The 25,494-nt window shown below is 56.3% G+C and overlaps 2 protein-coding genes across 2 annotated transcripts; both read left to right on the forward strand.

Annotated features, from left to right (window-relative positions):
• Nucleotides 1-1,136: 1,136 nt before the first annotated feature.
• Nucleotides 1,137-2,734, forward strand: VOLCADRAFT_60309 (uncharacterized protein; the record flags this gene model as incomplete). The annotated part of the gene is made up of 4 exons (XM_002950213.1): nucleotides 1,137-1,220; nucleotides 1,690-1,734; nucleotides 2,110-2,211; nucleotides 2,630-2,734. The coding sequence occupies 4 exons, from the start codon at nucleotides 1,137-1,139 to the stop codon at nucleotides 2,732-2,734; spliced, it is 336 nt and encodes a 111-aa protein (XP_002950259.1).
• Nucleotides 2,735-4,110: 1,376 nt separating this feature from the next.
• On the forward strand, nucleotides 4,111-13,526 carry VOLCADRAFT_104639 (uncharacterized protein; the record flags this gene model as incomplete). Its single annotated transcript, XM_002950214.1, has 10 exons — nucleotides 4,111-4,126; nucleotides 4,456-5,372; nucleotides 5,696-5,954; nucleotides 7,088-7,124; nucleotides 8,652-8,786; nucleotides 9,730-10,217; nucleotides 10,834-11,013; nucleotides 11,471-11,543; nucleotides 11,586-11,861; nucleotides 12,505-13,526. The coding sequence occupies exons 6-10, from the start codon at nucleotides 9,954-9,956 to the stop codon at nucleotides 13,524-13,526; spliced, it is 1,815 nt and encodes a 604-aa protein (XP_002950260.1). The 5' UTR covers nucleotides 4,111-4,126; nucleotides 4,456-5,372; nucleotides 5,696-5,954; nucleotides 7,088-7,124; nucleotides 8,652-8,786; nucleotides 9,730-9,953.
• Nucleotides 13,527-25,494: the final 11,968 nt, after the last annotated feature.

Raw genomic sequence — 25,494 nt, forward strand, 5'->3', positions numbered from 1 at the left:
CAAGCTAGTTCTCGTGTATTTACGATCAAGGCCGCGATAAAATCATCGGATTATAGAGATCGCAAGATTGCTTAACGAATAATGCGTCTCGGCAGCTGTCAGATGCGGGTGAGCGTGGATGTTTCTCATGCACTTGCCAAATCATTGCGAATCCCGAATAGGCTCGTAGGAATCAGCTAAACAATATACATCAGTACTTGCTAAAATCCTAAGCTCTTACATTTCAACCGCTTTATGCAACCTCGCATCGCTTCGCACGCCCTGCCTTCGCCCGTCTGGACCCCTTTGAGCTTTTCCTTCTACGGCGTCCCTCAGGCCTGCAGTACCATAGGTCGCTCGTCTAGGCATCTCCTCCAGCCGCCCTCCCTGCTACCGCACAAAAGCACGGCCGGGGCCGCAACCGCCGGCCCCCCCACCATCTCCGGCACAAGCCGAGCCCTACCACGGGACTCACGCCGGGCGCCGCTTCTCCGCGCCCCTGCGGTGGCGTCAGGCACGGGCTCACTGGACTCCTCCCCCTCCTCTTCTTCCCTGGAGTCGACTGATTTCAGCACCGCCACTGGTGCGACTGACTGACATGCCGACCTTTCACACATACACACGCACACACACACACACACACACACACACACACAGCAGCAGCAGCAGCACACAACCGTTGGCACTGAGAGACCCGGCATGCGATGCATTGTGTTGTGTTGTGCTGCCCAGGTTTCCGTTGCTTGCTAACGTGATGGACTGAAATCAGGCAGCACAGCACGTGATGCTGCCCTCCGATTGCCAGTGCTAATGGCGTCACCTGTCTGGGGCTCCCATGTCCCGCTTTCCCTTCGTGCTGCCAAGGAGATCTGTGCAGCCGCCGGCAGCCCCCTTTCTTGTTGCCTTCTCTGCCCCTTTCCCAGGGGCCCCGCCTCCCTGTGTCCACCTTTCGCTTCCTCACCCACTCACTGTCTGCTCCTCTAGACGGCCTTCCTCTCCGGACTGGCCCTGCCACCGCCCCTGTCACTGCACAGCCATCACCGGCCCGAGACACCGTCCCTGCACTGCACCGCTCACCGGGCCCCCCACCCCGCCGCCGCTGCCCTCCCGCCCTCCCCGCCCGGCTAGGGCCCCTAGGCGAGGCGGCTATGCGCCGCATGGCCGCCAGTCTTCGTATCGACCGGCCGGGGCGGCACCTCTTCCTGTGCTCAGACCAAACAGTGCCCAAGTGCTGCAGCAAGGTGCGGGAATATGGGTGAGGGGCTGAGGAGGGGGCGATGTTGAGGCTGGGGAGTGATGAGGAGGCTGGGGGGTGATGAGGGGCAGTTGAGAAGTGGGTTACAGGGGGCCGGGGCGGGGCGCAGGCAGGGGAAGTGGCCAGTGATAGGGACGGGGTTGCAGACAGGCAGGGTAGGCGGTATGGTAGGGGAGGAACACCGCCGCTCTGCCCCATACCACGTTATCACGTTTTTGAGGCAGGCAAGCAGACAGACATGTATGCACTATTTACATATGTACAGAGAGAGACCACAAATTTGTGTGTCTCGCCTATTCTATATTTCCTCCTCCGCCTCCGGTCCATTTCCCCCCTCGTCCATCTTCCTCTTTTCTCCTCGGTATGGGCTCCTCTTGAAGTCCTCAACGCCTCGCCTCGCGAGCTGCTTCGATTGTCACTTTCCATCCATCCATCCCGCCTGCCCGCCCTCACAGGAGGAAGGTATCCGCAGCTGGAATTACCTGAAGAAGAGGTGCAAGGTGCGCGCGGGGCCCTCTGTGTTTGTATTGGGGGAGAGAAGGTGAACGGCGTCATGCAACCGTGCTGCCCAGCCACCAGTCCCCAACACGTGCCGCGCCACAACCCCCCCCTCACACACACACATCCTTACATTGTCCTCCGGGACAGCAAAGCAACTCGAGCTGTGGCGGCCGCCTAAGAGGGCGCCGGGGACTATGGCAAATTGTTGGTTGTGTGTCGGCGGGGAAAGAAGAGCGCTGCCTAAGGGGACAAACGACATCCGCACTCCTGGCATACGCACAGCCGCAGGCGACACAGCCATTTGGGCCTCTTTCCGAGGGTAATCAATGCCTTACTGAGTTCGTCGGGACGCTTCTCTCCACCCCGTCGCGCAGGAATTGGGGCTTGAGACGGCGGAGCTGCCGCTGTGGCGAACCAAGGCCAACTGCTTGCGGATCTGTGCTATGGGGCCCGTGGCGCTGGTGTATCCGGATCAGGTGGGTCGGTGGGCGGGTCAGATGATGGGCCGTTAGCGTGTGTCCGGTTCGCAGTGCCTTGGGTGTCTTGAGATACCTGTTGCCAGTTTGCTAAGCTTCTGCTCGAGATGACATGTTTTTGATCGGATACTCGTGAGGCACTGTTCTACGGGATTCTAACGTTGTACAGGGGGGGAGGGGGCAGAACCGTGTATAGTGGTATTCTGGTGCGTCTCTCCGGGTGGGAGGTTGGGTCGGCGGGTAAGACGCCGGTCAATGAGCAGGATGAGGCATTGCTGTAATGCGCGGTGTCAGGCTGCCAGGAAAGAAGACATGGCATGGCCGGGGGCACGCAGAGCTAACCTGTGCTTTCTAGCACGGGGGGAAGCGGACCGATGAGTTGTTTATGTGACCAAACGCGAATCCCCCCTCGCCCCAGGTGTACTACCACAGCTGTAGCCCGGAAGTCCTCGAGCGGATATTACAAGAGCATATCATCTGCGGAAGGACGGTGGAAGAATACCGTATTACTGTGCCGAAGTGAGCTCAGAGACCTGTGTACTGCGTCGGTGCCTACCGTACTGCCTAAAACGAATCGATGCTCCAAAATTTCGAGGCACCCCTGAAAAGTGTCCTGGCATTTTTTCATGATTTTTAAATACGGGTCCGGCAGGCAACAATTTGCAAGTATGGTACAAAAGTTCGGACCTGGTGTGATCCGGTCCGTCCGCCCGCCCGCTTCTGTGATTTACTTCACTCCGTCAAACTCTAAACACCTATGAACCTGGAATGGACTGCGGCCTGTCCGCGCTTCGCTATCTGTTCCGCCTGCTCACATGACGACGTTGTTCCTCTATTTCAGTCGCACGCCCGCGGCTCAGAACATGGCCTGGGGCCTTCAACTCCGGCCCGTTTTCGCCAGGCTGAAGTAACCGAGGGGCCGACCTCCCATGAGTAGATATTGTATAATTAAAAGAAGATGATGCAACCCTAATGTGTTCCTGCCTTCAATATGGCATTAGGAGGTCGCGACAATTGTCGTGGAGTGGTCTCGGAGCGCACATGAATTCGGGGTCGCCGCTCACTCGGCAAGCCTGTAATTATGCCAGAATATAGGGCTACCTCCCGAATTTATGGAACGCGATCCTTTTCTGATAGTACGGTAGCATTTCTCGTCCATAAGCTTGGCATACCCAAATGGTTTTGTTGTAGGCTAGGAGATTGGAAAGCTTAGGTCAGTGACGGATTAAGTGTTTTCGATGACTCCTGCGTGTGTTGGGTGAGGTCCAGCACTATTGGACTATTGCAATATTTGTGCAGGATGTTCGTTAGCGATTGATATTGAGCGTTGGACAATATTGTGGTCTTTGCCTCAACACATATCAATAAGCATCATCATCTTTTGAAACCACACCGAAACCAGGCGGAGCTTCTGGAGCCGGGGAGCTTCTTACCACCGTTTTGCCAGCGTCGAAGCTATGTGATAGCATTTAATAAAGCTAGGAATTTTTCTTTTGTTTTACTCTTTCCAAGGATGAATTTTCGCTTTCTTCCATTTGAAGACTAGGGTCTTGGCCATGAAGCCGTTTTGCAGAGTGATTGTCAGATTGGTCATTAGCTTTGCATGCCTTCCCTACAGCATAGTGGCAAGGGCCTTTTTGACACGATCAATCTTGCGTCATCGTGGAGTGTGTTATATTGCTCTGAATCGGCAGCATTCCCGTAAGCAAAGTTCAAAACCAGGCGCACCGGCAACAGAGCGCATATGGGCTCAGCTACACCCAGAACTTGCGGAGCTTATAGTTAGCTTCCTTCCTAGGAACGAGCTCGCGACCGTGCGCCTAGTCAACAAGGCTGCAGCGGTCCAATTCTCTAGACCTCAGCACAAAATTATTAGGCTATCACAACAGGTTCCAAGACATGTGTTCGTGCATCGGTGGGGTGTTGACAATGCGACCCGTCAGCTGACACTTGAGGAGCGCATCAAGCTGTTGTGTCTCACAGCCACGAGCGGCAGCTTGGAAAACCTTAAACTCTTGTATTCACGCCAGGAGTTTGCTGTGTGCACCACAGAAGTTTTTGCAGCCGCGGCCGAGGCCGGACGGTTGTGCATCTGCCGATGGCTCCGACGGGTTGACTGCCCCTGGGGAGAGGACGTCGCCGAGGCCGCCGCACGTGGGGGTCATCTCGCGGTTTGCAAATGGCTAATTAAGCAAGGCTGCCCGCACCAGCATCGACGGCTGCTGACTGTTGCCGCGGGCTCAGGTCATCACGACCTCTGCATGTGGCTGCAAGACGCAGGCGCACCCCTCGGCGGCCGTGGCCCTCGTGCAGCCGCGCGTGCCGGCCACACGACACTTATGGAACACCTTTTGAGGCCCCTTACCCGCGAGCAGGTCGGCGTGCCCAAGCTGCTCGCCGCCGTGGCGGAAGGCTGCGACCTAGCGACACTGCAGCGCGTGTACCGAACCTTTGTTGAGTCCGGCAGGGGTGAGGTTGTTGTTGGTATCGGGCGCCTGGGAGAGGCCGCAGCTGCACGGGTTATCGCGGCGGCCGCTGGAAGCCCCACGCCGGACTGGCAGGCCAAGGTGGAGTGGCTCCGGAGCCGCGGCTACCCCCGCGAGGCGAGCGCCTGCGAAAGCGCTTTAGAGGTGCGTCCTCCGGCCGCAGGCCCCGCGGGCAACGCAGACCTGCAGCTCGAGTCGCCATCCGATATGGGTCTTAAACGATTGATCTGGTTGCATCATCATCAAGGCTTTCCGGTGGGCCCATGGGTAGCCTGTGCAGCAGCACGGCGTGGTGACGTCGGTGCGTTGCGCCTGGTGCTAGACGCGGGCATTGAGCTGCAGGACGGACGCGCTGCCTATGCCGCGGCGGAGCGCGGACACGTGGCCGTGTTGCAGACGCTGCACGAATGCGGGTGTGCATTGGCTGCCAATGAGTTGTCTGAAGCGGCGGCGCGGGGGGCTCACGTGGACACGGTTGCATGGCTTGTGGACGTGCTGGCAGCGCCTCTGACGGGGCGGCTGTTCAGCGCCGCGGCGCAGAGTGGTAGCATGGAAATGATGGCATGGCTGCAGCGACGAGACTGCCCTGCGGAACCGAGCACGCTTGCGTGGTCGGCATGGGTGGGCTGCTCCGATCAGATCGAGTGGCTGGCAGCGAACGGCTGTCCCATGGGGGTAAGTGCGTGCTGGCACCACACCACACGACACGACACCACGAATCCTTCTCCTGTGCTGTGCTGTTTGGTTTGTTGTGCGCTGCCCGCTTGGATGGGATGGAATACAGACGTTCGTACTAGGTGGTCAAACCAATTTGCGCCTTGTGAGGCATTGCAATGCATATTCATGTATGCCGAGATTGCGGCTGCAATGTGCAGCGGGCTCCACCTCATCGCACAGAGACGCTATAATGCATGCATGAGCAACCGAACGGGCGCTCGCCGCTCCGTGCAACCCGTTGACCCACCACCCGCTCTCCTCCGCCATCGGTCCACTCACAGGACGACGGGGAGCCGTACCTGTGGGCGGGCTACAATGGCGATTACCCTGTGCTCGAGTGCCTGCGTCGCCTGAGTTGTCCTTGGAGCCCAGACGGCGCCACCTTTACACGCGCCGTCTGCCTGGCAGGTGATGAGGAGCCAGGCCACAGCGGCGACGTGGGGTGGTGCTGCAGCCTAGATGTGTTGCAGTGGCTGGTCGAACATGGCTGCCCCGTGGACTGGCCCGCGGCTGAGAAGGTTGCACGGATGCGCCGCGAAGGTGAGGACGAGCTGCTGGAGTGGATCTCGGAGCAACGCCGGAAGTGGGAGGCTGCGCGGGACGCGGGCACGAGTGCGACTGGTGGAGGGCGGCTGGCTGCAAGGGATCCGTCCGAAGAGGGAACCCCGGAGCCGGTGGCGGCTGCGGGAACCCAACCTCCGGCGTAAGAGCGTGGGTGGTCCGTGGGCAACGGATAAATCCCTGACGGGGATCAGGGGCCGCACTGTTGCAGCAATGTGTAGGGAAATGCGATGGATGTCGGTTTGGTGTGCGAGATCACCAGGTAAATGGACGACACTGGTTGGACGACGACGACGACCCTGTTCAGCTCGTGTGGTAGAACGAGCGCCTGTGTGTAGGTAGTGCTATATGCGCGACATGCATGTGTTAGTGAACCGTCATGTGTGTGTGTGTGTGCGCGTATTCCCGAACGGAAGATTCCGCAAGTGTCTGTGTAGTGAATGACAGAGGAGAGGGACTGAGCATTGGAGCCGTGTAGAGGGCTTGCAAGGCGAAAGGTGTCATGCAGGTAGCGTTGGGAGAAAGGCTATGCGCCGCCGCCGTGCAGCCGCGTCTTTTGCATTGCTGTGTTAAGTTGGAGGAGAGGAATGAACAACAGCAGGCGTAGCAGCATTTTTCATGTGCCCGCCGGGGATGCGGATCTGGAGCGCTGTGGAAGCTGGAGATGCGGACTTTTGAGGTGTGCCAAGGTACATGTAGGATGAAGCGGCACTGAGTGGCTATTATTTTTTCTATCTGCAGTGTCTGTGTTGTGGTTTTGTGCGACATCTTTGATTCAATTGGGGGAGACCCGTCCGGACGTCAAAACGTGAGTCGTCCCGGCGGCCTGGACGATTGGATCTGTGGCTTAGGATTCATAAGACATCGGGCATGCTGCGAGACGGAGTCCCGTCGACGTGTTTTCTGTTGTGTTTTTAGTTGCCTTCATCAAGGACAACAAGCTAGGCGAGTACAAATGGAACTGGAAAAACGGACCTAAGTATGCAGAGTTGTGGTTCGGCAGTGTTGTTGCGCTCAAGTTGTGTTTGGTCACGACGTTTTGTGTGTGCATGTGTGTGTGTGTGTGTGTGGCATGTGTGCGAAGTATCCGTCCCCTCGGCCCCTCCGCACAGGCAGCTCTGCTGGCGCGCGGGGCTGCGGCAGCGCCCCGTGTGTGCCGCGGCTGCGCCTGTGGAGGGGCGTTTTTGAACGGCGGACACAGTCCCCTCTGTATATTGACTGAGAGTTCCTGTAGCATATACTTCATCGGGAAAAGAGATAAGGCAGGCCGCAAGGCGGCACGCGTTCGTCGTCATGTGCCGACAAGCAGGAAAATACTTTAGGATTATGTCGCCATCCCTTGGCGTGTGCACATTGTTATAGCGATACTATTTTCTTGGTGTTGCACGATACTGTGTGTCGTCTTCTTGACGCGTTTGGGCCGATCGTGGCAACATGCTTTACACAAAACATGTGAGGGGTCAATCTCTTTATGTAGTTTAACCCTTCATGTTTTTTGCCAAATGGAGCATGAAGCGCCATGGCATAGCTCTGGTATGGTATGCCAACATGGTATTCCTTGTTTATGAAATGCAGTGGCGCCTGTGCCCCACTGTATATGCAGGCAGGCGTACGCAGCTGCATCATAACCCAGTCGGCGTTTGCTTTATCGAATGAACGACAGCGACCGGACTGTCGTGTGCATGCGTGTTGGTATTCAGGGCTGTTGCCGCAGAGTTCGCTGTGTTTCAAGTCGAATCGCTCCCTGGCGTGAGTGATGATTACCAAGAAAGCTAAGGTAGCGGCCAAAGGAAAGGGACTTAGAGCGGATTCCCAATTCACAATTTCAGGGAGCTGCCTGTTAGGAGAGGCGGCCCAAGAGCTGCAGTACCGTACAGGCCTAGCGAAGCGGTTTTGTTGGGCTTCGCGGGAAAATGAGGTTGAGGAAAGGAAGTGCCAAGTGGCACTTGACAGAGCTTTTTACACGAGCGTTCCAGCAGTGAAGGCATTGGTGAAGATTTACTTTTCCTGCGGTTTACGTGCTGCAGCTCCAAAAACCGTAAGACATGGATACCTTGAATATGCTTAGCGAAGATTTGGATGAGATCCGTCCGAGGAAATGGTCGCGTACTTCCTGGTGGTTGTCCTGTGAGATAACAGATTGTGCTTCTCTTGTACCGTGCAGGCAAGCGCAGGTCCCACTGGGGAGCAACCGTCGTAACTCATTTGGTGCGTGATAATCTCCCCTTCCCCCCCTCCCAACGTCGCGCCGGGGCCGGCCGCCGGCTTACGGTGCCACTTCCGTTGAGTCGAGTTGGGTCCATTTCAACGTCCAAATCGGCGACATTCCTTCATCTTCTTGAACGCTGATCGTTTGCGATCTAGGTGTCAGTTGGAAAGGGCCAGGGCAGGCTGACTGGCTGGCTGTTAGGGTTCGCGTACTCGTATCATGCTCGTAAGCGATTTGGAAAATTGTGTTTATAACGCAGGTAAGCCTCCGGGAAAGGCGTTAGCCTGGAAAAGGTGTCATGCTCAGCGAAGCGAAGGGTCCGAGTCGTTTTGTATGTGAGGTGGATGTCGGTCCTGGATGGAAAACAAAACATCACCCGAGGTCCAAGGCATAACCAGACAGAACATCTGTCTCCCTTGCCGCCACAGCCGCTGCTGCCTATCTGCACCTTTATTATCCGCCTGCAGGCCTGCTCAAGCAGCTGCCAAGGAGCAGCTGCCAGCGTTTACACGCAACACTGTGAAGGCCGACGATGCTGTAGAAAGCTGCCCGGTTGCGTTTGGATCCTGGATCCTTATCACGTGCTGCTATGTGCTGCGATGGTGGGCTCATACGTGTAAGTACGTTAGATGGCCCGTTTCGTCTTCCTGTCTCCCGTTCTTTTGCTGTAGTTTCTTTGCAACAAACTCATATTCATGGATCGATTTGGTAAATTTCTCTCGCTGGTAATATGTTCGTGCATTTGCCGTTGGGTTCAAGAATGTCCAGGTAGGAACTGAGGTAAGAATTTGATATGACCCTGACAGTCGTCCATGGCGAGCTCGGCCAGTGAAGCTAATGCAACAGCAAGCTTGCAACAACGGGGTAACCATGCGCGCACAGCATGCAGCGTGCATCCGTATTGGCGGCTGGAAGCATCGCTGCATCCACTAGCTGTCCAATGGACCTCGGCAGCAACCTTTATGGCAAGCGCCATGCAACAACAACAATCACGTGCACACAAATCCGCACAATGGACGCTAAACACAAGATGAAATACCGAAAAAAAATCTGTCCAAGCCTTACACGATAATTTGCAGTCATTTCAATGATGCCTCCTAGTCTTCCATTAAGTGTGCGGCAGCACCGTAGGTGGACGGAAGCGGCAGTAATTCCGTACAACCGCTACGTGGGGTCGCGCCCTCGACTTTTGCGCCATAGCGGTTTGAGCGCTAGGAATTCATACATACGAATTTATGCATTGTAGTTCGAGGCTTAGTACTGAGATGAACTTGCTTGAATATTTCTCGTACATTTTGCTCTCTGCCACCGTAGCAGTTGAGCGCGCGTCAAAAAGGTGTCCTGCCACAAAAAAACGGCTGTAATCCTTACATTGATTTCATTTAAATATTATCCTATCACACTTACAGTAACTGATATCACAAGTGTCGCAGTTTGGCCAATTCACAATACTACTTTCGCCTGCCTGCAGCACAGCCTTTACCTTGACAGGGCCAGGAGTCGATACTGTAGCGTATCCACATTATGTTAACACTCCTATCGCAGCGATAACCGGACTGCCCTCATGTTGGACGACACCTTACGTTTGCTCAGCATTCCAGTGAGGACACAGCTTCCAAGGAAATGCTGGCTGAAGTAGGTCCACCAAATCGATACAAACGTTATCGCTTATAAGGACTCAACAGGTGCAAGGTAGGGGACGCGCTGGACAGCTTGAAGATAGGGCTTCGACGTTTCCCCTGCGTTGGTTTCGAACGACGGCGGAAGCCATGACTCTTCCGAGCGACTCACGAGAGTTATCCTCAGCATCTGAATTAGAGGAAGCCAGCAAGGTGCCTTCGGTGCATGGCGACGGGTCTATTTCTCTCACGGACGATGAAGGCTGGCCTACATGCTCCTCAAGGAGCCGCTGCCGTCGCCCAAAGTGGACAAGAGAAGAAGAAATGGTTCTTGTGGAAGCTCACTGCACTTTGGGAAATGCTTGGGTCGCTATTGCAGAATGCCTTCCTGGCAGGACGCCTTCGGAGGTGAAGGTAAGTCAGTTGAGCGCTGGCCAGCAGCACAAGCCGACCGGTGAAACGACTATGACGTGGGCATCATATGCTCTGGGGTTATATATTTAGGCTCCTCGTTTTAAAACCATCGAATGCCGAATGCTATTCTGCCGCGTCAGCGGCAGCGAGCGAAGTCTTTTCGACCGGGCAGACTTCAGGCAACGGACTCGCAAGGAGCACAGAACTGTGCAATTCATTGTTATGCCGGGCGCGGTGGGGCACCCAGTGGCTTTTAGCCTCTTAAATTCGTTCAGGAGCAGCAAGTATTTTCCGAACTTTCACGAGACGCTGCTTCACACAACAGACCGTTCCTAGCTGCGTGTGTTGTGATCTTGTCGGCCAGTAGCCGTCAATGAAAGCAACGTGACACCCTGACAAGCAAAGCTGTCGACACATAATGCCCTCCTGCACACCTCCAGATCTGCCCTGCGTAAGGCTGTTTTTGGACAACAGAAATCAACTTACATCACGGTTGCAGACAATTTAGAAGATGTACTTTTCCTATGGCCGGGGTCAATGGCTTCATGTCTTGCTTGCTTAACTTGGCTATATCTGTGGGATGGGGATCCCGATCTACGCCTCCTTTCCAATGCAGAACATTTGGCACAGCACGCTGCGCGCACGCAAGCTGGAAACTCGCTCTATGCTTCGAGCCTATGTAACGGCACTCAAGGACAGGGCCGACAAGCCGGCAGCTCGGCAGCAGGCCATGCGAGCTGCACAAACGTGTTTGAGTGAGACCGCCGGCGGCGACGTCTTCCCTCCGGGCAAACGGGTAAGCTAGCAGTCCAGGGCACCCTGCTCCCAAGAGCATCCTTATTCCTACGTGAGTTGCCTAACTTGGCTTAGGAACATGGACATGTCGCCGGGTATGCCTGGCGGCAGGTGCTTGACGTAGATGTTATACTGCATGTATGGATGCTGGCTTCGCCATGTGCGCGGCTTGCCATAGGGCCTGATACGCACACACACATACACACATATACACATACACACACATACATACAGACAGCGGGAGGGAGGGAGAGGAGCAAAAGAAGACAGGAACGTCCGCCTCACGGACACGCAGCCCAGCCTTAGCAATGTCCGGCAGGGCCTTACCTCCCCCCGGCGGGCAACCTGCCACCCCACAGGACCCCACAGGATAATCCTCCGGGTGTACCGAGATTCACTTCCATCACCCGGCCCCACCGGCACGTTGGCTCGCCGCGCTATTTTTCCTTTTCTCGCAGACGCACAAGCGGTCAGCTGCACAACAACAGCAGCAGCACCAGCCGTCGCAAGTGCGGACGCGTGACACGTGCGGTCCGCCCCCTCCTGCCACCGCATCCACATCCGCACCTGCAGCGGGAGCTGGTGCGGGAGCTGGAGCTGGCCCCAAGCCAACTGAACAGGACGACGCTGGTGCGGCAGGGACCCAGGCGCTCCGTAGACCCAGCGCCGGCGCCGGCGCTGACGCAGCCGCCTTCACCTCCGTGGCGGCGTTCACCCTCTCAGCGGGGGCCACTCCCACAGCTGACACCAGGGCGGCCGCTGCTGCTGCTGCCGGAGCGGCTGCTGCTGCGGCACCCACTTCCGGTCACAGGTCCAGCCTTGGCAGCGAGTGGAGTACCGTTTCGTCCGGTGAGGCGGGTTCGTGTATATTATGTTGGGAGATGCCTGGGCGATATACGTGCGACAGCTTGCTATGACTCCTGCGTGGCGACCGTGTCACACTCGGCGACTCTTCGGGCGTTTCCTGGGCCATATGTCAACGTTTCTAAGGCGCGACTATTTCGGTCTCATCGATATAGCGTCTGTCTGGTGAATCCTGCCGCTGTGTAACATGGGGCACGTGTGTGGGTGGCCGGAACGAGCCGCGGTCGGTGTTACTGCGGTGTTACGCGGATGGGGGATGTCCTCGGGGGGGAAAGTCAGTCGAGGAGCGCGCCGCAAAAGCTGGCTTGCAGCTAGCCAGACGGCTCGTGCGGCCATTCCATCGCGGTGATACGCCGCTGTGCAGCTCTGATTACGGTAAATTGATACCCCCCGTGTTCCCAAGTTATCGCTGTCCACGCTCTCACGAAGCCCTCGAAAGGCCCAACAACTCCCGAAGGAGCGAGATGGCCCCCATGAACCCAATCCCGGTCTCACGTGCCCCGCTGCTGCCTTGGTTTCCTTCTCATCCTTCTTCTTGTTTCTCCATAGCCCGCGTCGCAGCAATTGTCTCCCCCCCCCCTTGTGGATTCCTCGCCCCAATCACCTCCTTAAACCTCGGCAAACACAGGAGCTCAGGAGCCGTGTCATCCATCTGCGGGAGGTCATTCCGCCACCGCCACCGCCACCGTGCATCTGCCATCCGGCCCCAGCAGCGGCGACTTCACGACAGCTACAGCGACCCCACCGCAGGTCCTGTCCTTCAGCCCCACCGTGAGCCCCGCGAGCTCCATCTACGCCCTCCAGCTGCCAGTACCGTCACCCGCTGCTGCGGCCGCCAACCCCAGCGGGCACCGAGCCAGCGCCGGGGCTCTGGTAACCCTGAGCACCACCGGCGGCCGCGTCGGCTCTCCAGCGGTGCAGCACTCGCACTCTCCAGCGGCGGCTGCGTCGGCCGCAGCCAATTTCAAGGCAACCCTGCCGCACAGCCTTGCCGCTATCACCAGCGGCAGCGGCTCCGCTGCCGCTGTTTCTACTGCCACTTGCGGTGGCGGCAGCGGCGGCGGCGAGGCTGCCAGTTCCCCCGGTTGGCTCGTACCTTACGTGACATCAACCCTGGCGGATGCGACGGACTCACAGCTGGTAATGAGGCAACAGCAGGCGACAGCACCGCATGGCTGGGGGCAAGGACACGGGCTCGCGTGTTCATCAGCGACGCAAATGACCTGGGAACCGGGTAGCGTTACACCGGCAACACCGCCGGGCGTTGCGGCCCACGCGGCCGACAGCTGCAGCGGTAGCGGCGGCGACACGCGCAGTCTCTGGGCCGGTGTTAGCGGGCGGGCGTTGATGAGCCCAACCGGGGCACATCCTGGCACGCAGGCGGCTCCCTTGGCGGTGGCCTCGTCCGGCGCCACCATTGCGGCGAGCGGCTGCCCTGCGGCGTCGAAGCAGCCCTTCGCTGTGTCCACGGAACACACAACCGCGATGAGCGGCTCGCAGTTCCGGGGAGCCGTACCGATCCCCTTTAGCGGGCTCGGCAACGGCCCCGCAGCCACCAACAGCGGCAGCGACGGCGCCGGTATCGGAATTGTTACGATGGGACTGTACGGCATCATGGACGAGGAGTTGCTGGCTTGCATAGGGGCGTGAGACCTTGGACGAGGGCGGGAAAGAGGGCGAGAAAAAGAGAGAGGGAGAGAGAGAGAGAGAGCACGTCAAGAGGATGAGAGAGTGAGTGATTGTTTTCAAGTGAGTGCGGGTGCGTGGGAACACGCGGGTGTCGAGCAGGGAGGCTCAGCTCGGATGCTCCGACCGTCGAAGATTGAAGAGCTGTGCATTGGGGATGGAGGAGGAGGGGAGGCGGTTTCGCAGGAAATGGAAGACAGGAGGCGCCGGGACCAGCCCGGCGTCCACGGACTTGGGACTGCGGGGGCCTGAGGAAGCGGTGGGTGCAGCGGGGCAGCACAACCGCTCGAGAAGGGAGGAAAGTATGTGTTGCTTCTTTGCGGTCATTGCATTTGCGGCGTTTCATGAGCATTTTGAACTGCCTAACGTCTTGAGGATGTCAGCGAAAAGGAACGTGCGATATATATAGCTGGCGATTTTTGGAATTGCAGGATGGTGGCCTGGCGCGCCGAGTGTGCGCTGCGACGCCTACACCGAACTGGGGTGGTGGCCTGGGACGTATATAACTATGTATGTGGGATGCGTGTGTGTATGTATGTATGTATGTATGTGCGCAATTGCGCTTTGTGAAGGATGTAGGTTGTATAGGGTGTGGTAGGATGGCGGCGGTATCGTGGCGGTATGGTAGCGGAACGGCACGGCAGGAGGAAAATAGCGGCCCGAAATTTGGGACCGTGTGAAGAAAGCCCGCCCCGTGAGCACCATGGGATTTCTGGCTCAAGGAGGGCGTAAATATGAGGACTGGCCTATACAGCGGAACCGGTACCGACAGCGCTCAGCTCGCTCTGTTTCATAGCAGTAGGTGCTGTGATATTCATACACGCAGGGCTGGGGTACTTTGCGCCACTTTCCGAGGCTGATAGGCGTGCTCACATGCGCGCGAGTTTTCGGTTCTGTGGGCTTGCATGCATGCATAAATGTATATATGTATGTATGCAAGTGTTTTATGTGTTCGCTGGTGCTGGCAAAGTCGCTTCCAAGGAATCAAACAGCCGACGAGCGCATTTTGCGAGCGCAGCAGCGGGCGCATCCGCATGTCGGCTACACCGCTGCCATCACCTAACTGCCTGGAAGCAGAAATAGCGATTTGTTCCAGTCTGTGGCCTGGCCCCGCAGGAGTCGCTCAGGCTCGGGAACAGGTTGCAGGTAAATGGCTGCGCTGGGGCGATTCAGTTGCAGTTTCTTGTCGATTAATCTTCTGTGTAGTACCGTTTCAAGCGTTTTAATGGTTATTAGCCGAGCATCTAGCAAGGAGTTGAGAGTGCGAGCCGGTGCTTTTAATTAAGGGCAAAGCAGCGCGGCATGAGAGCTATGGTGCATGTGTCTTCGCGGAATGCAGTAATGGTTCAGGAGGAAGCACCAGGCGGGTTGTCGCATGGGCGGGGAGCGTGATGAAGGCGAAACGGCACGCGGTGTGAGTGCGGCCTGCGGGCGCCGATTAGCGCTTGCTTAGATGAAAACATAGGATTGCCACTAGAGGACCTAAAAGTAGGTGTCGGCCCAATTGTCGCGGCTTGGCGTTTTGGCTAATGTTTGTAGCCGCGGATGAAAGCCTTAGTCATTCACAATGATAGGGCCATCCGCTTGCTGCCACTTAGGCCCTTGGAATATGTAGGGCACAACGCATGCTTAGTTCCCATGTAGGGCCGATCCTCTGCGCTAACCTCGGGATCGTCTGAGATAAGCCCAAGTTTCGCGGTAAGTTCGCGCCTCGAGGCTTTGTCCTCCGCTTATACATTAGTTTTTAGAGCATAATGCTTTCTATCGAGGTTCTGCTTTCTAAGAAACTAGAAAGGCCGCCGTTGCGCGAGGTGGGGGCGCTATGCAGGGACGAATTGGCCGTCCCGGCGATTAGAAAGATGGAAAATAACGGAATTTGAAACGCTTTATCTAGTTCGGGTTCGCCATCATCCACTCCTGCCTCGTGCCTTATTGTGGCCGAGCTTATTCCTGTCGCTTTCGCGCTTTATCCCTCCTTAGGTGCGCGTCTACCTAGAATTTGCTTAGTCCATCCAAGCTTTAAGGATTGTATTTTTGCATTACCGTGTCCGAATGGCGCCTGTCCCTTCGTGGCTGGCATGTCCCCGTTTTCCCTGAAGGGGCGAGAAGGGGCGGCAGGGGGCGGTTATTGACGGCTAAGCAGGCACTCAATTGTACAGGTTTTGTACAGTGGCATTGAATCTGTATCTATTCACTTGAAGACTGCCTTTTCGGAGTTCTTGCGGTCGCTGTTGCTGCTACTACCTGCTGCACATGCAGTTTCGGGCGCATTTCACCGAGGCAATTGCCTGGTAAGGACGGAGCTCAGTTTTTTTTAAGAGTGACACTGGTCCTGACAAGTGAGCCAAGCTGAGCTGTGTGCCTTGTATAGTTGGTATCGTGCAGGATGATGAATTGTACAATATGTAAAATGAACGCCAGTAGATGAAAGGTAGTGCCGAGTACGTTCCCCAGACAGGCCTCAGCCCGCCAATTTTCCGTCTCCTCTAAGAAGCCCAGATGAGCACCGATAAACACGTTTACCTAATGCACAAAATTTTGCGTACGCACCGTTTCCCAAAACGCAATTTCGGGCTGGTCAAGAGAAGTAGGTCGGAGTCGCAGATGTGACCCTGGCTACCATTATCGACGTGGCCCGTTTAAACACGATTTCACAGCTTTGTGTATATCTCTCATTTCTGGAAGTGTGACATGGGCAACCTAAAGCCTTGGCGATGGGCCTGCTGTGGCCGAGCAATGCTAACGATGAGGCTCAGGACCCTTATGTATATTTAGATCATATTTCGTTTTATTCTTGGAGTCATATCGGTACTTAGGACCAACGGCCTTTCCTACGGGCGCACGACTGTTCGACTTCTCGTTCGGACGCTCAAACCGACTGCCAAAGGCATGTTTTAACACATTCGCCTGCTCGGTATAACCGCAAGCATTAACCGCTCGGGTTGCGAAAGCCTGTCGACCAAGTGAACCAACTGGCAACTCTTATAACGCAGCTCGATCGCGCTGACATACCACACCAACAGGTTACCAACAAAGAAATATTGATATTGACTTATTTTTCGAGAGCACAGGTGAAGCGTGACTCATGGCAAAAAGAAAAGAAAAGAAACCCTTCCAATCCGTTACTGTAACGAGTAGAAGGACGAGATACGAGTATTAATAAAGCGGAAACGATCATAACAGATTGTATCGGCTAGTTGGTTCTTGACAACTAAATGTCCGCCTAGACGGAACTAACCGGTGGAAGGATATACCCCTGGATAAGTACGGCTGTACGATAGTACGGCAGGAATTGTTCCGCCTATGCGTTACAAGTAATAGCAATGAGGATATGCTAGTCATTACCGTAATTAACGGAATGCTCATAACAGTTACGGGGTCCCAGCAGAACGATTAGGGTGACAGCTTCCTCAGTTAAAGCTGGAAGCTGGCATAGGCCCCCTTTTGCAGCCACTGCAATCTGCACCACTTCGACTCGCACCGCTGTTTTGCCATATTGCGGAGCCACGCCACATTGCAGTCGTGTGGGAGGATTGGACAATCAAATGCATCACGCGTTACTGCTATCCCGCGACCGTGCCATCTAGCCATCTAGCTAGGGTAATGGCTGGTTGTTAACCTGCATGCCTCCATTCTAACCCTTAATGCGCTGAACATCTTGGCCTCATGACCCTCTTGGTCGTTTACACACATACATACATACACACATACACACATACACACATACACACATACACACATACACACATACACACATACACACATACACACATACACACATACACACATACACACATACACACATACACACATACACACATACACACATACACACATACACACATACACACATACACACATACACACATACACACATACACACATACACACATACACACATACACACATACACACATACACACATACACACATACACACATACACACATACACACATACACACATACACACATACACACACAATGAATGTATGAATGAAATGAGAACCGAGGACGGTAACCAGGCGTGTAGGGTTCCTGCCACTTCCTGGCCCATGTACAGAATCAAAACCAACACAGTAGTTACAGAGTTCCATAAAGTTTCGTAAGTTCCTTCAACTCCCGCGATTCTGAATGCGTGCCTGAGAGTTTTGGGGCAGACCCTGCAATTGGTCTAAATTGCTCGGTAGAAGGGTTGAAATTGGCACGGGGTCTACACCTGGGACAAGTTGAATTGCCGGGACAGGCCCTTGAATTGGCCTGACAGGGATACGAATTGGCCTGGCGGGGACATTCCGACAGTCAGAATTAGCCTGACAGGGACACGAATTGTCCTAGCAGGGACATTTGGACAGTCAGAATTGGCCTGTTCAGGGTGTCAATTTAGGAAAGCACGGGAATTGTGCGACCGGGGCAGTCAAAAGAATTGCTCTCCCCGACCGTGTGCCCTACCCTCTAGTCGCCACAGCGAAGGGGACGTCGTGCGCGCGGTCGTGCCACATCGTCCCAGACTTTGCCTTCAGCACAACAGTATGGATCCCGAAATTATAAAAATGCAACGCGAAGATGCAATACAGCTGACAAAACTCAATCTTTACGGAAGGGTAAGAGACACACATATAAGGGGAGGAGAGGAAATGAAAAAAGAAACGAAAGAAAAAGAAACAAGCAATAATTCAGCCACATATTTCGCTCGATTTTCCGACGTTCTGCTGTTGTAAATAATTCTCGAGCAGGCGCGATCCGCACGCGCGACCGCGGAATCTCTCGCCCTCGGGGGCATACGAACGGATTTCTCTAGACTCTTCTCACAATCACCACATCAATCAAAAACAAGCGTCAAATTACGGAACCAACGTCATAAGGAAGCGTTGTCAGAACTTTCCAAACCCCTCTTGGGCCATAACCGCCCCTAAGAGCTCAGTAAGCACTTAACAAGTCTCCCTACATGCACGGCCTTCAACTTTACTACGTTGTGCGGGCAAACGCTACACAGATAATAACAGAGTGGCCGATACTAAAAAGGCGACAAATTGGCCGATAGATACACCAACAGAAGCCTCCCATTCCATAGCTGCTCTACTCGTAAGACCATAACCGCTCTCCAATGCCCAAGTCCAAGACACACTCCCGAAATTAGCTCATGGCGCCGATCACCCAGGAGGATCTTAGACCTGCATGCAAGGATGCAGGCCTGCCTTGTGCAGCTCCATTCAATTCCATACATCCAAACATGCCATCACTTCCACGCGACACGACCTGTTAGGACGGCGGCCCTTTGCACCACCTTGCGCGCGAACAGTGCTTGGCACACTCCGCGAAACCAACTAAAACCGAATTAAGTTCTGGGCAAATGGCCAGTAATGGCAACTTCGACCTTCAAACCCATTTGTCAATGTACGGTGCCAGCGCTGCATACAACAGACCATGTCGTGTCATCCTTTGCGCCCGTGTGCATTGGCGGCACGTGACCTGAACCCAAACCTATTTATAACGTCGAACTACAGCCCCACGGCATCAGAGCACCTCCGCTGTAGCAGCCGCCTGTGGGGGATCCGAAATGGAGTTCAAGAGCGATTCCTCCTCCGACATCAGAGCGTTCCCGCTGGCGCCGCCGCCAACCCTACCGCTGCCGACGCCGCTGTCTGCAGCACCAGTGTGTTTTCGGGACATAGCTCCAGCTGCGGCCGACGGCGTGGCGGGCGTGGATGACGTCACCGCCGTCATCATGCCACTTCCGCGGCAGCGGCAGTGGCAGCTGCAGCTGCAGATGCGATGATCGCATCTAGGGCAGATTCGTCTTCCCTCCCTAGGACGGATGCGAATGGGCAGCCTGCCACCGCTGCTGCTGTGCCAGGCGGGTAGATCAGGCTCTTGCCGGGTACGAGGCTCGACCGTACCTCAGCGATGACGTCATCGGGGGCTCCCTGCAAGGAAAAAGGCCAATCGAGGGTGAACGATGAGGCCGAGAGAGACGGTCTGTGGTTTGTGCGCGAAGACATCGGACTGCATCGCATAAATTCCTCCGTTTCTAACAGGGAAAGCGCCAGTGCAAGGAATCCGCGCCCAACGAATAGGAGACTGAATCGGCTGGTCTTCGGCAGCTTCTAGGCTGTAAGAGATTCGGCCAGGCGAGCTATACGAAGTACTACGGCGTGGTACGGCACACTTCACGGCGCAGGACAGCAAGACATCGCGCGTTACATGCTAAAGTCAATGCGTCCCTGGCTACACCCTTTTTAAGGGTCTCCCACCCCCAGCCCCGGCATCCCGCGTCTAGCACTACTCCCTCACCTGCCCTATCAAGCATTCATCCCAGGCCTCAGATATGGCCACAAACTGCGCGGCGGAAAGGGACTTGTCACGTGCAAGGTGTGCGTGTGCAATGCCGAGCGTCATGCCGCCGCCGCCGCTGATGGCGGCGGAGGCGGTGCTGCCCGGCCGCGATGAACTGCCACCGCCACCGCCACCGCCACCGCCACCGCCACCGCCACCGCCACCGCCGCTGCCGCTGCCGCTGCCGCTGCCGCTGCCGCTGCCGCTGCCGCTGCCGCTGCCGCTGCCGCTGCCGCTGCCGCTGCCGCTGCCGCTGCCGCTGCCGCTGCCGCTGCCGCTGCCGCTGCCGCTGCCGCTGCCGCTGCCGCTGCCGCTGCCGCTGCCGCTGGCCCACACGGAGCGCAGAAAGGCCAGCTGGCGGCGCCTCTGGACCGCCATGTCGACACCGTCGTAGATGTGCGCCAAATCGGGCGTCGCCTGGAGCCTCGAGTGCAACACGTCCACAAGGCGACCCACGCCGTCGTCGCCGCCCAGCCGATCGTACAGGCTGCCGTCCCCGCCGCCGCCGCCGCCGCCGCTGCCCACGACGGAGCCTGTGGCCCCGGCAATAGCATCGCGGGCGGCGCCGCTGCCCAATATGGCCTCTCTGGCGACGTCTACATTGCGCATGATTTCCGAAACTACATCTTCCGCCAGTCCCATCTCCGTCGCAACGGTGGTGACGTGCGACACGGCCCGGTTGAACTTGGCAGCGTCTAGCCCGTGCTCTGCCGCCATGGTGGAGTGCACGCAGCGCAGATCACCTTGATAGGTTCCCGGTCCGCCGATCAGGTAGCGCATGAACTTGAACTGCGAACACGTACGTAGTGTTTAAAAGTGTGCCAGTCGCAGTCGCACGCACAGCAAGAGAGCGCGGGTGGGATACACAACAAGCGGGAATGGCGAAGGAGAGACGACTCGTATGCCAATTGTCGGTTGTTATTGGTCAGCAATACATGTCTTGCGATGATGAAGCTAAGCGTCTTCCTCGTCAGAGTGAAAGTATTGATATTCTGCTTGGCTCAAACGCACGCTTGACTCCTAGGATCATGCACGCCCAGCTGCAATACACACCAGCAGCGTCTTGGTTCGTTGTGGGGTTAGCAATGTCCCCACCGGACACCAGAGGACCTACCTGCTTACTGCGCAACCTCTCAGCCGTCAACGTAAAGAAATACTTAAGCTCCGGGTCGTGGAACAGAAGCGCATAAAAGCGGCTGATGAAGTCGTACACCACCTGCGGGCCTCCCAGCCGCGTCACCAGCCCACCCTCCAAGCTTGCAGCCTCCGCGACCATCTCCTCACGCGTCATGAGTTCATCAGCACCTGGCGTGAAGATTGCCTCGCGTGCCGCCTCCACATTTTTCAGTACGCCGGAGATGACATCCTGCGTGGCCGCCATACGAATGCAGTTGTGCGGTACTTTGTTTGATAGCGTATAGGAATGTCCCATGCACACGCCGGAGCGTAGATGTTGAAGGTATGTGTGTTGGCTTTGAGTACAAACAGCTGCCCGGATGCTCACACCACCCGGCTGCTCTCTCTCCACACACACCACGGGCCGCGGTACTCCCCTGACACCTGGTCGTTCCCCCACCGCCCCCCCCTTAGCGTACCTCCGGTGCATCCTCCTCTGCTAAAGTCTGCACTCCAAGGTAGGCCAGACGTCCGCCCGCGGGAATGGAAGGGAGAACGCCATGCGGGGGTGGGCGGTAAAGCGTGCCTTGGAGGAGTTTGGAAGTGTCGCTTGACGCGTCCCACATGTCAGTATCTCGGGCTGGGCAGGCTCAGCTGCTTCAGAGCCGTTATCCGCTCCGTTGCGGTGTATCTGCCCGGAGGCTTTAGGGTGCTTGCATGGCGTCTAAAATGGCATGATTTCCCCTCGCACATCATCCAAGCTCAATAGGCCTAGCCTTCCATTTCCCCATTTCCCGGGGGTCACAGTAATCCCTGTTCGACCAAGGTGGATAGCACGGTTGCTGAAGCCGTTCAGCTTGGGGGCCGGGCCCTTCCCATCTGCAGGGATTTAAGCTTGTAAACTTGTACTGCACTTCCGCTGAGCTCACTTTGCCCGTCATGATCAAGTGTCCAACTTGACCGCCCGCTTCCATCTGACCCACCCACGCCTCCCATAACGGCAGTGGATGGCAGAGGGGTTCCCGTGGGGAAACCCCCCTGCCTGGTGTTCCCTCGCCCTTCCCCCCACACGCAAACGTACTTCGACCATCATATTGGCTACGCGGTTGAACTTGGGGAATGACGGTAGCCACGACGGCGTGTTTGCACGGGGCGGGAGGCCATTGTAGCGAGGCAGTGGAACATCGGGGGCGGGGATAGGAGTTGGATTTGGTGGGGAGATGTGCAGGAGCTGTGGTGGTGGTTAGACGACACAGACACCCTTTGCAAGACGAAGCCTCGGGTCGTCCCCGTGATGTTAAATTCAGTGACAGACGGACATACAGCTCGGTTCCGCTGGCGGGAACGAAGCAGCATGCACGCACGGGAAACCCCTGGTATTAACGTAGCAGTATAAATGTGTTTTGCAGGGCGTCTTTCAAAGGGTGAATAGAATGGGAGTTGAAGTTAAATGTGTCCGTGATGGCGTGTATGTCGTGAGTACGTATTATGTGCGGCTGGTTGGTAACGAATTGCGGCGATTTTCCTCGTACCCTCGCCTCACCTTCTCCAAATCGAGTCCGTTCTCTTTCACCATGCGAGCGTGGACACATCTCAGATTGCTACCCGGGCTGGCAGCAGCGTAAGCTTCAGGGCCACCGAAGAGGTAGATCATCAGCTTGAACTGCGACAGCAGAGACGAACAGGCGAAAATGGAGGGAGTGAGCGAGGTTGAACAAAATGCTTGCCTGAACACACATATGCAACGAGGTAGCCAGTACGTACATATCCTGGAATATATGGTACCTACGACATATGTAGTATACAGTACGGGAAACGTACGTTCGTACTTCAAAAGCGATCGATTTAGGCAGATGGGTTTATAGGCAAGCTGTTCGCTGTAAGTCGGTATGTATGTAGCTACGCCGGTGGTGGGAAACCGCCACGGACACCGTAGGGTTACGTTCACCTTTTGAGAGCTGAGCAGCTATCCGTATGCAAGAACTGGTACCCAAGGTAGGACGTACCTAAGAACTATACCTCTGCCCTCCCGGGCCCCGTAAACACGGATACAGATGAACTTAACCCTCCGCCGCCATAATGCTGCTGCGCCTGCAGTACATTGATGGTACCGCCATAATGCTGCTGCGCCTGTTTGCTGTTTCCCTGCAGTACCTAGCCCTCGGAACACAACGGCCGACACCGCTGCGGGCCCCCCGCCAGCTCCATCTACCACCCCCTCTAAACTGCGTACCTGCTTCTTGCGCAGCTTCTCCGCTGACAGCGATGCGAAAAAGTACTTGAGTTCCTCGTCGTGGAAGATCTTGGCGTAAAAGGACGATACCACATTATACACGTGCCCGGGGCCGCCTAAGGCTGCCACCAATTTCGAGTCAAGCGCCTCTGCAGAAACCAAGCCACGTGGAAACGCACGTGAAGGCCGTCATGTACATGGTGTACAGCTAAGTCTATCCGTGGGTCGCCTGTTATGCGGCCACCGAGCGCCATCAGTGGCCCACAAAGCATACAGGTTCAGCAAGCAACCTATCCTGCTGCTGTGGGCCACAGCGTGATATGAGCGGCGGGGTGGCTGGGGGCTGGCCGACATGCGTAAAGTGTGGACTCCAGGAATGCTTAGGAGCCCCAATTAGGTTTACTAACAACAACGATCCTAAACGCCTAAAAGCCTGAAAACCCACCTGCCGCCGCCACAAGCTCCTCCCTCGTAACGAGCTCTTCCGGTCCCGGCGTAAAGATGGCGTCCTTGGCTGTTGCCACGTTCCTGAAGATCTCCTCCTCCACATCCTAACAGCACGGGACGCAGCGGGCGGGGTGAGGGTGCAGTCGGGCCCCTGCTGGACACCCAAACCACGCGCACCCACAGCGGGCATGGTCGCATGAAGCCCGACCCTGCTTACCGTGCCTCTAAAGTCTGACTATTTTCGCCCCCCCACACACACGCACACCTGGCTCCAGGACCTCCCGAGTCTCGACACGTCAAAGGACTCTAGCCAAACTCCTGTAAAACACATACATGCCGTTCCGCCGGCCCCAGGTTTGCTCTATCTGCTCTTCAGGTCTGCTGTGCGCTCTCTTTGCCCTCGAGCTGCCTGTGTACCTTTGACACGTTCCCCATCTCCGCAAGGACACTTCGCAGCATGCCCACCGCCCGATCGAACATGTCGGTGTCTAGGCCCTTGTCGCGAATTAAGGGGAGGTGACGGCAGCGCAGGTTGCCGCCCAGGGCCGCGTACGAGGCGGGGCCGGCCAGCAAGTAACGCATGAAGCGGAACTGCAAGCGGGATAAGGAAGTGAGGGTACGGGAGGTGTTACAAAAGGAAAAACTGAAGTGTGGGAGTCCCGGGGGTCCCGGAAAAGTGATGGAATGCCGGGCGCATCGCCCGTTGCCAGAACCACATACAACAGAGAGGAAACCGTAGCCCGGAAGAATCCCCCCCCAAATCCCCAGAGCAAAACCCTTGACCCCGCTATCAGTAATTTGCCCCACATGGGCGCCCCTCGCAAAGCCTGCTTGCAATCGCGCCGTACCTGCTTTGTGCGCAGCTTTTCTGCCGACAGCAGGAAAAAGTACTTGAGCTGTTGGTCGTTGAAAAGCTTGGCGTAGAAGCGGCTGATGAAGTCGTACACCGCCTGCGGGCCCCCCAGCCTCGTCACCATGTCCCCTTCCAGGCTTTCCGCTTCCGCAACGAGCTCTTCCTCCGTAACTAGCTCATCAGGACCTGGCGTGAATATCGCCTCTCGGGCCGCCTCCACATTATTCAATATCTCCCGCACGTTTTTCTGTAGGTTGCGGAACAAGGGGTGTGTGAAGACGGCAGCAACGACGACCCAGCCATTCCGGGTTTGACACAGGAACCAGGACGGGGGTAATGCTAGTGTGGTGGCTTTGTAAATTGATTCCCCCCCAGGCGAGTTGCGCGTGGCAATTAAAGTGAAGCTGGACTGGCCCCCCGATCCCTCGTGGGTTACAGCAGCTGTGTACGTCTAAAACGTCTATTTTTGGATTGTCTATAGAGATTGCACCCTGGTATGGCAGGATGGACGGTCCCTATCTCAATACCTGGGAACGATTTAAAAACTTCTGCGTACGTGCCATACAATTAGCTTTCTCACCAACTGCAGCAACAGCAACGCAGGCAGCACGGTCTTGCCCCACCTTAGCGACCATTTGGTCCTTGAGCACGCTAACCAGCATGTCCACGACCAAGTTGAACTGCAGGTGGTGGTTGGGTGATTCAATTGTTGGTTGGTTGGTTGGAGCGCAAGCTCATGAACCTAACCTACATAATTCACGGCAGTGCGCGCCTGGCTTCCGTCCCGCATTGCCACCTAGACCCTAGCCCCACGCAGCCAACACCCCTCAACCGTATCAACCTCCCTCACACACCCCGTATCCCCTCAACCGCGCCTTCAGGACATCTGGTGGGTTTCAAGCCGACCCCGTTCCCAGTTACACAGACACACCCAGCTCCGTTCCCCTTT

Source organism: Volvox carteri (genome assembly GCF_000143455.1).
Source record: "Volvox carteri f. nagariensis unplaced genomic scaffold VOLCAscaffold_18, whole genome shotgun sequence".
NCBI lineage: Eukaryota > Viridiplantae > Chlorophyta > Chlorophyceae > Chlamydomonadales > Volvocaceae > Volvox > Volvox carteri.